Raw genomic sequence first — 12,612 nt, 5'->3', positions numbered from 1 at the left:
AAAGGACAGGTGTAAGTGGGGATCAAAGAGTAGATAACTGGAATCTGACTCTACTTTTGAGCCAGACATCCCTTGTAAATTGCATATGTCCTAAAATCGTAGAAGGAGCTACCTCGTACAAGGGGCCCAAAATCAGGGTGGCCGGATGAAACAGTGCCAACAGTTTCTCTAGTTCAGTCCATTTATTATAAGCTGGAAGCGTGGTCCATGAGGCTATGTGTCTGAGATGGGATGCGAAATAATACAATTTTTAAGTCAGGGAACGCTAAGCCTCCATTGTAGGTACTTGAAGCCATCGGAGCCTTTGGAACCGTACTGGGGTCTGTTCATCACTAATCCTGACTAATGACAAATATGCCCCTATGTCTGCTGTGATAATAGGAATGTGCAGTGCTAATAAATGTTATACCAATACGTATATATTTGGGAAAAAAATTTATTTTTCTACCATCAAAAAGTCAGTTTTCTCTTCTTTTTTAGATTCTTATATATAGATTTGACAATAAGAAATTAACCAGTGAGGAAAGGAGTAAATTAGTTTCTGTTAGAATAACTCAGCCTTCAGGTGAATATTGGCTAAGCAGCAGCAGTATCGACAATGTCATGGTAAAGAACTACACCATTCCAGAATCCGACGTTATTGTCCTGGAATTTCCTGTTCATCAGTTAGCTGAATATCTACATGTTCAGGTCAGTATACAGAGAAATAGTTCTTATAGTACTTAAAGGGTTCTAATGAAATTAAAAAGACATGTGAATGTTTTCTTCCAGAAATTGTGCCACTCTGCTCTATGAATTATAAATTCTATGTGGTATTGCAGCTCAGCAGCTATTCAATTCCAATAGGTTATGCTGCAATTCTAGGCACAGTTGGGATAATTTAACATGCCTTTCCCTCTGGCAGACAAGTCATGCAAATATGTAAGGAGTCCAATTCCCATTTTTTTGTCACTTTTCATTGAGGGGATTGAGGGGAGGGGGCCAAGGGCCAACTGAAATCTCCATCAGGATAGAACAGATTTAATTTCAACACTGAAGTCTCTTAGCATATCTGGTGTGCAGTACTTGTATTCAAAACACCAGTTAAAGAATTGTACTTTCACAATTGGACATGATAAAACCCTGGTTACACTTACTCATTGACACTCCATGCAGCGTGATAGTGGTAATTTTCTTATATTTGTTATCTGTGGCTTCCTTCCTTCTAGAATCAACTTTTACATGTATGCTAATAAACTAGAAGCACTCTGGGGGGCATTCCCAGAGCCCCTCCATGCTTTAGCTTCACAGGCTGTTACACTTTGCAGGAGCACTCCCCCTGTTTGATGAAACTTCCTGTGCTACCATGAGATTACATTAGGTATAGGAAGAGGGGAAGTGCGAGGATTGCAGTTGGGAGGAGGTGACTACAGCTGCCTGTGAAGCCAGAGCACAGAAGGGCTCTGATAACCACCCGACGGAGAGCCCCTCTGGCTCGTTAGAATGATTTACGAAGATGATTTTAGAAGGAAGGAGGTCATGCTTAACAAATATAGGAAGATTTACCACAGTCACAGTGCCTGGATCTATAAGTAAGCGGCCCTGGTTTTCTTTAATAAATTACCCATGGTCTGTGGAATAGATTGCCACGGTTTCTGGATGAATATAGCCTTTTTATGTTTCTTTATCTTGTACAAACACTTTAAAATTTTTCAAAATATACAGAACCTTTCTTATTTGTTCTTGCTCTGGATTATTACCTTCTTTCATATTTCACATGAATCTATGCACATACATAATTATTGGCAATAATAATAATAAAAAAATAATAAAAAATGTTGTGCAGGTGGATTACCAGAACACTGCAGAATATTTCTACTTTTACAAGTCATTTTGGAAACCTCCATCTATCCAAGTGCAAATGTCAGAAACTGTTCTAAAGGTAATGTGCGACATAAACAATTTTTGGGGCTTGTGTAATTTATACAAGACTGTGTTAAATCTGGAATTAGTGTATTTGGGCAGAAGGGAAACAAAAAACAAATAAAGGATGGCACCTTGGGTGTATCCCAACCTCAATAATGGGGTGCTCATGTGAACTCCACTAAGGTTTAGGCAAAGTTTATGCAGAAGGAACACAGCTGAATGTTAGTTGATGCCTTGCAGTGCTACTATCAGCCAAACAAACCCAAATTCCTAAAAGTGGGATTCAATAAAAAATTGCGGTAACCAAGACAAAACAAGGAGTGTGAAAATCACACTTTCTTAACTCAATTTCTTTATCAAGTCATCTAATGTAATAAATATTATGTTCAAAAAACACTAGGAAGATCCTGCATAGCAATTAATCTGCTGCTCTATGTTTCCATAATGTTTGTCCCCAGTCATTGGGAGATTTTTGTACGGAAATTTCACAGTCTTCCAATAGTGATGCCTTCATTGCATGAAGATAGAATCTAAAATAAAAAGTACCGTATCTGCTAGATTTATTTTGTTAAGATGCAGTTCAAATAAATAATGCAAAATGAAATAAAACCTTATCTGTTATTGTCCTGCAGGTTGGAATACCATTTACTGTAGAAGTTAAAACCTTCCCAAAAGTAGAGGATATTTATTATGTGGTATGTATTATTTAAAGGTGTTTGAATTTGTAACACATTGGGGCACATTTCACCCGAGTTCACCTGAAGTTCATTGTCCGACGTGAATGCATTGTGCTGCGATTCACAAAGATCGTGCGCCCAATATCCTGCATGTGCCGCTTCCCCACTGAGGTCCGCCGGAGTTCACCTTCTTCTTCCTGGTGCATGTAAGTGCATTGGTTGCGACACAATTTGAATATTAAATCCTGTGCTCAGTCCGAATCAGTTGGATCGTCCGACGGCCCACCCCCGATTTCTGTCGCATGAAAGCCAGCGCAATTGCACTACAATCCACAGTTAAATACCTGTCACATCGGCCCAAACCCCAAAAATGTCTAAAATACGACGAAAGTGCGATATGTGGGACCCTTAGTAAATAAGCCCCATTAAATATTTTCTACACTGTGCTATATGTATAAGAAAACTACTTGCCTCAAAAACTTCTGACCTAAGAGCTTAATACCCTATATTTTGTAGCTATTCATTAATGTTTAGTGCGGTTTGCCTATATTAGACATTTAGAATCCAAAGTAGGTGGGCAGTCACACGAGATAGATGCCATTCATCATTAATAAATGAGGATCCCATCTCTGGGATTAAAGTTCTTGGGAATGGACTAACCCTTAATCTGCTGCACCAGCTAGAGGACTAATCCACATCTTAACTTGTTTTGTATCCATAGTAAATATATAATTATGTATTTTGGGCTAATAAATTGGTATCACATATTTTTATATACATAGGATATTATAAAGTAATAACTAATAAGATAATATGCAGGAAGGATGGCGTACTGACAGCAGAAAGAAATGTGATAAGTTGTATTTCTCTAAGAGTGCTTCATTGCTGCATCAAGCCTCTTTTGGGCAGATCTGTGTGCATGCTCTGCCAGTCTATAACTCAGATAAACAAGAAACTCTTGTACATTTCTTCTAATGATCTCCTTTTATAATGAGCTTGGTTATGAGTGCAGCTGCTTGTAATAAAATGGACGTGGTTCAAGCCCTTGTAATCCGTTTGGGATTCAAACTAAATTCTAGGGGTTTTTTTTGTCCCTGTCTTTAACTGGTGCACGACCGCCCTGTATTCACGGTGGCGGTCGTGTCCCGCTGCATGGAGAGGACTCATGGTCCGGTAACACCCGCGATTGGTGTGTTGTCATCGCCGCTCCCCGTGACGTCATCGGGGAGCGGCAATCCATCTCCATGGTAGCCTCTGGTCTTCTGAAGACCCGAGGCTATTTCGTTTTAACCCTTTCATTACAATGTGCTGATAGCACATTGTAATGAATGAGGAGGAAAATCCCCATATACTGCCATACTGTAGTATGGCAGTATATGATAGGATCCATCAGACAACCTAGGGTTAAAGTACTGTAGGGAGTCTGAAAAATAGTAAAAAGAAAAATAAAAAAAAGTTAAAAAAAATTATAATTAAAAAACCTAAAAATTCAAATCACCCCCCTTTCCCTAGAACTGTCATAAATATAAATAAACAGTAAAAATAATAAACACATTGGGGCAGATTTATCAAGCTGTCTGAAAGTCAGAATATTTCTAGTTGCCCATGGCAACCAATCACAGCTCAGCTTTCAGTTTCCCAATGCTCATGAATATTTTAAAGGGGAGCTGTGATTGGTTGCCATGGACAACTAGAAATATTCTGACTTTCAGACAGCTTGATAAATCTGCCCCAACAGGTATCTATCTATCAAAATATATTAACGGTTTTTCAATGCGTTTAACGCCGTAACGGAAAATAGCGCCCAAAGTCGAAAATGTCGAATATTTTAAAAATTTATAAAAAGTTATCAAAAGGTTGTACAGTCCTAAAAATGATATCATTGAAAATATTATCAAATGTCGCAAAAAATGACACCACCCACAGCTCCGTACATCAAAGTATGGCAAAATAAACAAAAAAACATTTTGTACAGGAGGTTTTAATTTTTGTAAATGTATGAAAACATTTGGGGCGCTCAGTGAAAGACGTAATATCCAAGCCCACAAAAAAATGGCGCAAATGTGTTTTTTCAGCATTTTCACTGCATTTGGAATTTTTTTTCAACTTCTGAGTACATGGCATGGAATATTTAATACCATCACTATGAAGAGCAATTTGTTACGCAGCAAACAAGCCATCACACAGCTCTTTACGTGTAAAAATAAAAAAGTTATAGATTTTTGAAGGTGGGGAGTAAAAAATGTACATGAAAAAACAGGAAAGGGTCCAGTCCTTAACCGGTTAATCATGTAGGCCAAATGGACCATGCCACTAAGCAGGGAATTATAAGGGCACACTAGAGAGCAAAGTAAGAGTATGGGTAAATCTGATGTAGTTGTGCTATGTCCTTCTAGCTTTCCGTACTTAAACAGGTACAATTCAGTGGCATAACTGGGAGAGGCATGGCAGACTTCTATTTGGGGCCTCTCTACCCCCTCAGAAAATATACATATTTGCATACTCATACATTTATACATTCTTACACAAGTACGCACATTTATACACTCGTGCACACATTTAACTACTAATATATATATATACATTTATTCGGTACTACACCTCCCTCAACATTTCTGAGCTGCCAATTCATGCTGTGTAATGTGGAAGATCTGCACTGTTACATACATATTGGGGCAAATTTACTTACCCGGCCCATTCGCGATCCAGCGGCGCGTTCTCTGCTCTGGATTCGGGTCCGGCCGGGATTCATGAAGGCAGTTCTTCCGCCGTCCACCAGGTGGCGCTGCTGCGCTGAAAATCATCTCCACGCGCCGGAATGCACCACCTCGGACCAGGTGAAGGTAAGTGGTCACCAAGCGACACTTTTTCGGTTTTTAAATGCGGCGGTTTTTCCGAATACGTCGGGTTTTCGTTCGGCCACGCCCCCCGATTTCCGTCGCGCGCATGCCGGCGCCGATGCGCCACAATCCGATCGCGTGCGACACAATCCCGGGGCAATTCAGGTACAATCGGCGCAAATCGGAAATATTCGGGTAACACGTCGGGAAAACGCGATTCGGGCCCTTAGTAAATGACCCCCATTATGCTGTACAATATGCAGCATAATATGTATATCATGGTGCACTTCCTCCATTCTTCAGTGTGTCAGGTCGGATGCCGGGGCCCCATGACACTGCAGACCCCATGCTATGGCTGCTACCGCTGTAGTTACATCCTTGGTGCACTTAAAAATATTTAGATTAGGTAAATAGTTGTTTCAGAAAAATAGAAAAATAAAAGCAGCACAGACTTAGGCTACATTCACATGAACGCATGGGGGACGTATATACGGCCGATGTATATACAATGTATACATTTTCCCCATACACTTCTATGGCCACACACGCGACGCTGTACCATTCCGTAGACCATAGAAAGATAGAACATGTCCTATGTACGGCATACGTACTACGGTACGGTGGGCATACATTGTGTGAATGTAGCCTTAAATTGGAGAGAGTGGGTGCTGTCCTACACTAAACTTTGAGCCCAGCAAAGTCCAGATAAGTATCAAAAAATGGTAGGCTGCACTCCAAAGATATAAAGTTGAAAACACATGAGTTTAATTCATCTCAAGCTCATATGAGATTAATTAAACTCACATATTTTCAACTTTATATCTTTGGAGTGCAGCCACCATTTTTAAATATATTTATATGTTTCTTCATCAGGTTATGGCCAAATCGATGATTGTGTCTGCTGGAAAGAACAAAACAACATTTAGTCTGACTCCGGACTACTCGTGGACTCCCACTGCTCAGCTAGTGGTGTATTACCTGATTACTAATGGTAGCTTTGGTGATATTGTGCAAAATGTTTCTCAAGTGCTTCCAGTCAAAACTACATCAGGAAACCAGGTACAATATTTATTTATTTGTAATCTGTACTTTCCTGACACTTTATCTGAATGATGTATTTATTCTTCATGCAGGTGACATTATCATGGAGTAAAAAAAGAGCAGAACCATTCGAAAATGTGTCCTTATCCATCACTGTGAAAGAATCCCCCGCATTGGTGGCCTTACAAGTGCTTGAGAAAAGTTCCATGCTCCTGGTAAATGGAATTAGCCTAAATGCAAGCACAGTAAGTATCACATCTCTCCACAAGTATTAACATTTTACATGTTTTTTTATGCTCACAGTCAAAGGAGAGCCTTTCTTATAATTAAAATAATAGCGATAGTTATATGAATAATATTCTGAGGAATAGTGTAGGAGCTAAGTGGAGAAAAAGTCCTCTTATACACTAAAGGGTAAGGCTTAAAGTGCCATTAGGGGTCTTAAAAGTAGTAAAAAAAAATTAAAAACAAATAATAAATTTTTTTTAAAAATAATACAAAATTCAAATCACCCCTCTTTCCCTAGAACTGATATAAAATAAACAAATAAAATCATAAACATATTAGGTATCGTCGCATCCTGGTCTATTAACATTTTAAAACTGTTATTCCTGGTGGTGAACCCCGTATCGCAAAATAGCGCCCAAATGTCCGAAACACCACTTTTTCGCCAATTTGCAACAGCAAAAAATGTTATTACAATGTAATTAACGGGCCATACAGTCCCCAAAATGGTAGCAATGTAAACGACATCATGTACCACAAAAATGACACCTTATAAAGGTGAGTATGACGAAGTATGAAAAGTTACTAGCGTCAGAATAGGGCATAATGAAGATTGTGCATGCCATGGATTATAAAATGCTGTCACAAGGAAGTACAATTTGTTACACAGAAAACAATTCCACCTACAGCTCCATAAACAGGAAGATAAAAAAGTTATGGGTTTTTAAAGGCAGGTAGTGAAAAGTTGAAAAACAAAAAAGGAAAATGGTGTGGGCCTTAAGGGGTTAAAGTTATGCTTGAAATGATGGCTATTGGAAATTTAACTCATTTAGTTCATCTATTAATGCTATTGTGCAATAATTCTGACAGTTTTACATCCTTTGTCTTTGTTTTGTTGAGCCAGTGCCAAATTTATAACCTAATAATGGGATGGGGTCTTTTTTGGAGTTCAATATTCTGACACATTCATCACTTGTATCTTTCAAAAATTGTGCAGAATTTTTAAGAAAAAAATCACTTTTCTGCCTAAGTAATCTAGTTGCTAGTTTTTGAATGGTTTGTAATGACCCTTAGTGGTTGAAAAGTAAAACAGAGGCTTTAAAGGAAATCTAAGATGATAAACTGGGGGCACGGCTGACATCAAACGTGGAATTGTGGGACTGCAGTCTCGGGGCCTGAGCTGCAGTCAGACCTCCATCCTCAATCAGCGCTGTGAGCATCTAAGACCGATTAATAATAATCTTAAACATCTTTATTTATAAAGCGCCATCAAATTCCGTAGCGCTTTACAGATTTGGGGGAACATGCAAATAAAATAAGTCATTACAGAGTAACAACATTCATGTAAAACAATAGGAGGGAGGTCCCTGCTCGCAAGAGCTTAAAGTCTATGAGGATGATTGGGTGACACAAGGTATAAGAGCTTGTATAATAGTCCAGCCATTTTTATAAGGGGATGGAATAAAAATAATTTAATAAATAAAAATGCTGCTCCTTTAACCAGTCATCAGCCGCCATCTTATATACCAAGTCCAAAGTCAGTGGGACTGCAGAGAAGCATTTTCTGGACAACAGACAGGGGGAGTACCCAGAATTTGGTTAATAAAGAGTTAAAGTTGCATGCAGTTAGCCAGTGCGATAGACCTGTCTAAATAAATGAGTTTTAAGAGAACATTTGAAGCATTGGGGGTTGGGTATTTGTCTGATAGACCAGGTAAGGGCATTCCAGAGAATTGGTACATTTCTGGAGAAGTCCAGTAGACGTGCGTGGGGAACGAAGAGCACAGGTTGGACGATAGACTGAGATGAGAGAGGAGAGGTAGTGGGGTGCAGTATTATAAAGAGCTTTGTGGATGAGGGTTATTAAATTAAACTGTATTTGTAAGTGCAGATTGGAGGCATCCGTGTAGCGTTTGGTCTGAAAGACTAGCCTGGCTGCTGCATTGAGTATTTTAGATTTTAGATACCGATATTGAGAATAGATTGTAGTGGAGAGAGTTTAGTAAGTGGAAGACCAATTAGTTAGGAGTTACAGTAGTCTAGAGTTGATCAGAGCGACAATTAGTGTTTTAGAGTTTTCATCGTGAGAAATGGTCGGATTTTAGAAATATTTTTAAGGTGCATCCGGCAAGAGTGAGCAGCAGATTCAATATAAGGTGCAAAGGAGAGATCAGAGTCCAGCGGGCCTGCTGCCTCAGGTTAGAATGACATAAATGACAGAAATGGAGAGATCAGGGTTAGGTTGCTTAGTAGACGGCGGAAAGACAAGAAGTTCAGTTTTGGAAGGATTACGCTTCAAGAAGAGAGAGGCCGTGATTTTAGAGACTGCAGAGAGACAGTCACTAGTGTTCTGGAGTAAGGCAGGGGTGATGTTATGTGTAGAAGTATATAGCTGGGTATCATCAGCAAAAAGATGATACTGGAAACCAAATTTGCTGATGGTTTGTCCTAAGGGGCAGTATAGAGGGAGAAGAGGACTGAGCCCTGAGGAACCCTGGCAGTGAGAGGATGAGGAGAAGAGAAAGATACAGAAAAGGAGACACTGAACACGCTGAGCACCACACATGCTGACCCTCCCCAGCAGATTGGTAACCCCTGTACACACTGCTAGATAGGTATCTCAGTAACTGTGTATCTGAGAAGTACGATGCACATGAGGATGTTGTACATGTAGGGGAGGGTATATGCATTGGAGTACATGACTTATCCAGAGAGGGTTGTGGGATAAGAGATATTACCTTGTACAAGGAGAGAGGCTGGTGACATTATCTCTCGGATCTATTGTATCTTTCAGTGGCTAATGCTCCACATACAAAAGGTGGTACCACTGTACTTTGATGACACCTAGTGGGAGGAGACGGAACTGGGAGATTTTAAATTTCCACCATTCCTGAATTTAAGTAGCCATTGTTGTTTGTTTATAGCAATGGTTAACTTTTAATAAGTGTGTCCCTTTCAATTTTAATACCCGTTTTTTTTCAGTGTAATATGGTTTATATTTAAACGGCTATTGATATCAGTATTTCTTTTTCGTCAGTTTGGCAGCACACATATGGGATTCTTCCCCTAGGTACAACTCAGAAGCGAACAGGTTAACAAGCAGTAGTAGACAATTAAACAATTAGTGTCTTGGCTGAATCCACCTATATAAGGCCGGAGCACACACACAACCCTTGTATTTCTTTTTCTCTTAGGTATGAGAGAAGAGTTCAGGTCCTGTGTGTCTACGCAGAGAAAAAAAAAATAAAAAAAGCACTATGCAGATAATAAGTTTTTCTAGGTCCTCTGTGTCTTTACACAGAAAACTTGGATGGATCGGCTCGGGCTGTATATGCTAGCATGCGGTCCCTCGTCCCGGAGGAGCCTGTACAGCTATCCTCTCTTTACAGGGGCAATAGCTGAGGCTGTGGTGTGTATCAGCCACCATGTACCCAGCACATGAGATCGCTCCTGCATCTCCTACCTTCTGGACCTTGTGGTTCATTAACCCTGCGTGCCTCACCATCAGACGCCTGGATCGGCTCCTGCATAGGCCGCAGCTCAGGCTGTACCATACCACTGCTGTTCTCTGGCCTGGAGGAGCCTGTACAGCTATCCTGTCCGTACAGGAGTAATAGCTGAGTGGTGTACATCGACCACCATGTACCCGGCACATGAGATCGCTCCTGCATCTCCTACCTGCTGGGCCTTGTGGTTCATCACCCTGCGTACCTCACCAGCAGATGTCTGGATCGCCTCCTGCATAGGCCGCAGCCCAGGTAAGAGCCCGTACAGCTATCCTGCCGTTACAGGGGTAATAGCTGAGGCTGTGGTGTACATTGGCCACCATGTACCCAGCACATGAGATCGCCGCTGCATCTACCACCTGCTGGGCCTTGTGGTTCATTAACCCTGCGTGCCTCACCATCGGAAGCTTAGGTCGCCTCCTGCATAGGCCTCAGCCCAGGTAAGAGCCTGTACAGCTATGCTGCCCTTACAGGGGTAATAATACAGACTGTGTTGAGTATATACCACACATCACTGACACATGAGATCACTGCTAGTATCTCCTACCTGCTGGGCCTTATGGTTCATTAACCCTGCGTGCCTCACCATCGGACGCTTAGGTCGCCTCCTGCATAGGCCGCAGCCCAGCGCTGCTCCTGGTATTAACCATTTGTTCATCTGGATGGAGGCAGCACATTGTATCAGTGAGTATATCCAGGCTGTATACCAGGCCACTGGTCTCTCATCCTCCTGTGATACATGTTATACGGTTTTTTAACCTGTTTTCTCCTGCTAGAGATCTCTGCATATTGTACAGTATTTACACTTTTACCACGTGTTGTACAGAGATATTACTTTCAGTACAGGGAGCTTTACATGTCAGCTCCTGGGATATAGACTGTGTGAGCACCTGGGATATAGACTGTGTGAGCACCTGGGATATAGACTGTGTGAGCACCTGGGATATAGACTGTGTGAGCACCTGGGATATAGACTGTGTGAGCACCTGGGATATAGACTGTGTGAGCACCTGGGATATAGACTGTGAGCACCTGGTTGTCCTGCATCCTGGACTTTCTGGTGTTTCTTGTGCACATGTATCAGCCATTGCTATGTATTGGTGCATTTTCAATTTGCATTCACCCGTTGCCGTCATATCATGCAACCTCAAAGCAGGTCTCAGCTGCCAGATAACCTCTGCCCTCTGCAAGACAAGGTAAGAGGAATTCTCAGGTCTCCTATGTATCCCTGCTAAATGCATTGGTATAATGTCTACCTGCTTAATGCTCAGGTCTCCTATGTACCCTGCTGAATGCCATACCTCCCAACTGTCCCGATTTCGGCGGGACTTTCACGATTTTTTAGCTGTGTCCCGCCGCCCCGGGAGGTTAAGAGAATGCCACGCTTTGTTTTGCATTGTCCCGGTCCAAGAGACTGAGTCCCGTCTCCTGGTCCCGGGACACACTGGCTGCAGAGACACAGGGGCAGCGTGGAGGCTGTGAAGCCTGAGCTCACAGCTCTGCACGGCACAGCCCTCTCTCCTCCCCCGGGCCGCCCCTCCCCCTGTGTGAGCTGTGCTGCCGCGGGATGTGTGAGGAGTAATCATCAGGGGGGGGGGGGGGTCACCTGGAGAGCGGCTGCTGTGTGACCTGGCCATGGTCCCCGAGACTCCTCTGCTCCTTCTCCTGAAGCTGTGGAGGTGGAAGGGGAGGGTGGCAGCGCAGAGAGAAGAGCAGCTTGTGTGATGTGCTCCCCCCTCCAGCAGCCACAGACGTCCAGTAGAAGCATCTGCACAGCAGTCATGAGGGAGGACAGAGCCTGACCCCCACAGTATACACAGCTACAGGTCAGTGTGATACACAGCTACAGGTCAGTGTGATACACAGCTACAGGTCAGTGTGATGCACAGCTACAGGTCAGTGTGATACACAGCTACAGGTCAGTGTGATACACAGCTACAGGTCAGTGTGATACAAAGCTACAGGTCAGTGTGATACACAGCTACAGGTCAGTGTGATACACAGCTACAGGTCAGTGTGATACACAGCTACAGGTCAGTGTGATACACAGCTACAGGTCAGTGTGATACACAGCTACAGGTCAGTGTGATACACAGCTACAGGTCAGTGTGTGACGGGAGACATCTATCAGGACTTGTATGGCAGCTTTGTGACGTACAAGCCCTGAAATAATCGCAATGTCTTGCGAACCGCCAGACATTGCGATTATTTTGCCCTTCTCTACACCAAGAGGGATATATTCCTCAGTGAGCCATTAACCCCTAGGCGCACCTGGACGTTATACTACATCCCTGCGGATAGGTACTTAGCGCACTGGGACGTAGTATAACGTCCCACTTCTGGCACCGGCCCACGAAAGGAGCCGGCACCAGAAGATGCGGCTGTCAGCTGTCTATCACAGCTGACACCGAGCTGTAA

At 42.3% G+C, this 12,612-nt stretch overlaps 1 protein-coding gene across 3 annotated transcripts in view; it reads left to right on the top strand.

The window, feature by feature from the left end:
- The window catches only part of LOC140121932 (CD109 antigen-like), a 96,601-nt gene that overhangs the window by 26,003 nt on the left and 57,986 nt on the right, over positions 1 to 12,612 (top strand). For all 3 annotated transcript variants that reach the window (XM_072142118.1, XM_072142119.1, XM_072142120.1), the window contains 5 exons: positions 481 to 690; positions 1,826 to 1,921; positions 2,538 to 2,600; positions 6,296 to 6,481; positions 6,556 to 6,708. In XM_072142118.1, the coding sequence (XP_071998219.1) occupies positions 481 to 690; positions 1,826 to 1,921; positions 2,538 to 2,600; positions 6,296 to 6,481; positions 6,556 to 6,708 (708 nt within the window). The remainder of the gene's footprint in view (positions 1 to 480; positions 691 to 1,825; positions 1,922 to 2,537; positions 2,601 to 6,295; positions 6,482 to 6,555; positions 6,709 to 12,612) is intronic.

The sequence above is a fragment of the Engystomops pustulosus genome, chromosome 3 (assembly GCF_040894005.1).
Source record: "Engystomops pustulosus chromosome 3, aEngPut4.maternal, whole genome shotgun sequence".
Taxonomy (NCBI): domain Eukaryota; kingdom Metazoa; phylum Chordata; class Amphibia; order Anura; family Leptodactylidae; genus Engystomops; species Engystomops pustulosus.
The sequence above is the reverse complement of the archived record's forward strand: the minus strand, read 5'-3'. Positions and strand labels throughout refer to the sequence as shown.